The sequence below is a fragment of the Diabrotica virgifera genome, chromosome 9 (assembly GCF_917563875.1).
Source record: "Diabrotica virgifera virgifera chromosome 9, PGI_DIABVI_V3a".
In the NCBI taxonomy this organism is placed as follows: domain Eukaryota; kingdom Metazoa; phylum Arthropoda; class Insecta; order Coleoptera; family Chrysomelidae; genus Diabrotica; species Diabrotica virgifera.
Genome location: NC_065451.1, coordinates 143,296,536 through 143,299,822, shown reverse-complemented (window position 1 = coordinate 143,299,822; position 3,287 = coordinate 143,296,536). Strand labels below are relative to the sequence as shown.

General features: G+C 33.0%; 1 protein-coding gene across 1 annotated transcript; it reads left to right on the top strand.

The window, feature by feature from the left end:
- Positions 1-1,306: 1,306 nt before the first annotated feature.
- Positions 1,307-2,664, top strand: LOC126891840 (uncharacterized). Its single transcript, XM_050661163.1, has 2 exons — positions 1,307-1,781; positions 2,538-2,664. Exons 1-2 carry the CDS (start codon positions 1,356-1,358, stop codon positions 2,610-2,612), a joined length of 501 nt encoding a protein of 166 aa, XP_050517120.1. The 5' UTR covers positions 1,307-1,355; the 3' UTR covers positions 2,613-2,664.
- Positions 2,665-3,287: the final 623 nt, after the last annotated feature.

Sequence of the window (3,287 nt, the reverse complement as noted above, 5' to 3'; positions counted from 1 at the left end):
ATATCAAATTATTACGTAAGGAAAAGCGGAAAGAAGAACGCACAGCTGCAGAGTTGAAAAGAAAAGAAGATTTGTTGGAAAATTCTAGTTGTTCGATTGGACATTTTGAAATGGAAGATAAAGAACACGAAGATTCACAGAAAAAAGTGATAAATCAAGACAACAGTGAAGATGACATATATTTCATATCGGAATCTCAACAGGGTCCATCTTCAAACAAGAGAGGACGAAAGACGTTAATGACACCTCGCCTGGCCGCTGCCTTGGACAAATGTAAAGTGAGTGACAGGGATGCAATGCATATTATTTCTGCCGTCCTAGAAGCTCTTAATATAGATATCACCGAGTTTGTTCTCAATAGATCGTCTATCAAAAGAAATAGAGAGATTTTGCGGAAAATAAAATATTCATCAATAAAATCGGTAGGAAATGATGCAAATTTTATTGAAGTGCATTGGGATTCCAAATTATTGCCTGATATCACAAAAAATGAGAAAATTGATCGGCTTCCTGTGATCGCGGTTGGTTTAGATTTTGAACAATTATTAGGAGTACCTGGAATTGCATCATCAGCAGGATCGGAAGTTTGCTCTGCTGTGTTCCATATCACTGATGAATGGAATTTAACCGAAAAAATTCAAGCCTTTTGTTTTGATACTACAGCATCAAACACTGGACGTATAAAAGGAGCTGCAGTTCTGCTTCAACAAAGGTTAGGGCGAGATATTTTGTGGCTTCCATGCCGACACCATATATTTGAGGTCGTTTTGGCTGGTGTATTCACGAGGACAAAAGCAATTGTAACATCCGGCCCTGAAATTGCTCAATTCAAAGCACTTAAAGAAAACTGGAAGAATATTGATAAAATGAAATTTTTAGATTATACCAGCGATGAAGCCGTTTATAATGCACTGAAAGATGTAGCGCCCGAAATTATTTATTTTGTGAAACAGAAACTTGCAGAAGAGCAACCACGTGATGACTACAAAGAGTTTTTGCAATTGACGCTCATTTTTTTGGGAGATAAAACAAATGTGAGTTTTAGGGCCCCCGGTGCATATCATTTAGCGAGATGGATGGCTAAAGCGATTTATTGTTTAAAACTTTTTTTATTTCGCGATCAAATGAAAATGAGAAAGGATAATTCCAAACTGAATGCAGAAATTTGCGTTTTCGTTGTATACTGTTATGTAGAGGCCTGGTTTTCAGCAACGAATACTACAGGAGCTCCCCTAAATGATATATATTTTTTGAGAAAATTGGTTATATTTAAAAATATTAATGAAAACATTGCAACCATTGCAATAACAAAAATTTTAAACCATTTATGGTATCTAAGTGAAGAGTGTGCTGCCATGGCAATATTTGACGATAGAATTGAGAGAGTTGAAAAAATTAGAATGGCTCAAAAAATTATGGAATGTGCAAGTAAAAACATAGAGACTGTGAATGAAAAAGAAGAAGAAAATGAAGAGACAGAAGTCATTGAGAAAAAACTATCGTTGCAAATCCGAGATGTCCAAAATTTTGTTCAAAAAGATCTACCAACTGAATTATTGTCCGCCAATTCACTTCAGTTATTTAAACGATTCGGTATTTGTGTTGAATTTCTTCAGGACGATCCGCTGAATTGGGAAAACAGAGAGGATTATCGCACAGGAAAAAATATCATTTCAACCTTAAAATGTACAAATGATATTGCAGAAAGAGGAGTCAAGTTGATTGAGGATTACAATGAAAAAATGACGAAAAATGAACATCAAAAACAATTTTTGATACAGGTATGTAGTATGTATAAACAATAGTTATTTATGAAACAGTTCGTGAAGTATGCTTTTTGCGAACGCACGCGATACTTAGAGTACGAGCGATAGCGAGTGCTCTACATCGCGTAAGTTCGCAAAAAGTACTTCACGCACAGTTTCATACAATATTTTATCTACTCTACGATAAATAAATCAAAAAACTGTAACTCTTCGTCACTGGAATTCATTTCAATCCTATTTACAATTTTTAGAACTTTGACATTTAAAAATTCTAATTTCTTTCAAACCACAAAACTGTCAAAATTTTTGTTGTAATTTATTGCTCATTATGTCATCACCATGACAACGCGAAAGTTAAGGATATTTGATTATATGAAAGTGTGTGAAAAACCCATTGAAAGTGTGTGAAAAAGTTAGTCCCATTTAAAATACACAGGTACTTCACGCACACTTTAAATCCTTCACGAACTGCTATCTATAATGACAGTTTTTACAAACTAAAAACTGATACATAATATGACGTAGAGTAGATAAATTTAATTTTTTGTTATTTTTTTCTTAGCAGTTAGTCCCATTTAAAATACACAGGTACTTCACGCACACTTTAAATCCTTCACGAACTGCTATCTATAATGACAGTTTTCACAAACTAAAAACTGATACATAATATGACGTAGAGTAGATAAATTTAATTTTTTGTTATTTTTTTCTTGAACACATTATATAGGCTAGGTTCAGAAAACACATTCAATATTATTTTTTTTTATTCAGGTTGTTCAGGAGTACCGGAGAGAGTTCCCAGTCGCCACAAAAGGAGGCTTACTTAAATCCAAAATATGTATCTGAAGTGGATGTATCATTTCAATAAATAAAAAATATAGTATTAGGATAAACTATATCTTTATTTTACGTTTTCATTTTAATTAGTATGTTTTTATACTAAAGTTTAAAAAAAATGCGTAATTTTATGTTTACAGTCGAGCGTACGCGTACATTGTCGTTCTTATAGGTAATAACTGCCTTACATTGAATCTCACAACTTTAGCGTCGATGCGGCACGTGTTAATATTAACCGATTGAGCTGAAATTTGTTATATTTTCATGTCTTATATAAAGGTACATTCTGGCAAATAATTTCTAAAAAATTCGAAAAAAAATTTTTTTCCTTATAAATAAGGACCACCCTATAATAGATACTTTCAACTACTTATTCGCAAATTTCCATTCTTCCTTTATTTTGTTGAGGTTTTCGTAAAGCTTTGTGTTCTTTGATAGGGGTACAAGAATACTGTGAGTCTCAAAACAAAACTATCTTTTTATCGTTGACATGTATATTCTATAAAGTATTTGATAATTGCAACCTGAGCTTATTTCAACCCAAAAAAGATCAATGCGACATTTGTTGCACATTCACAGAATGAAATCTGAGCTAAGATAAGTATACCGGCCACATTGACGAGAAGAAAAAAGCTACACAAGAAAAAGACAAAGACCAAGATTATTATAAGGATGATTAAGGTC

What these genes read in the sequence shown, in the direction of transcription:
- LOC126891840 (XM_050661163.1), top strand. Translation starts at nt 1,356, where the DNA reads ATGGCAATATTTGACGATAGAATTGAGAGAGTTGAAAAAATTAGAATG. An exon ending in AAAAACAATTTTTGATACAG is followed by an intron (nt 1,782 to 2,537) that starts GTATGTAGTATG and finishes TTTTTTATTCAG; the next exon opens with GTTGTTCAGGAGTACCGGAG.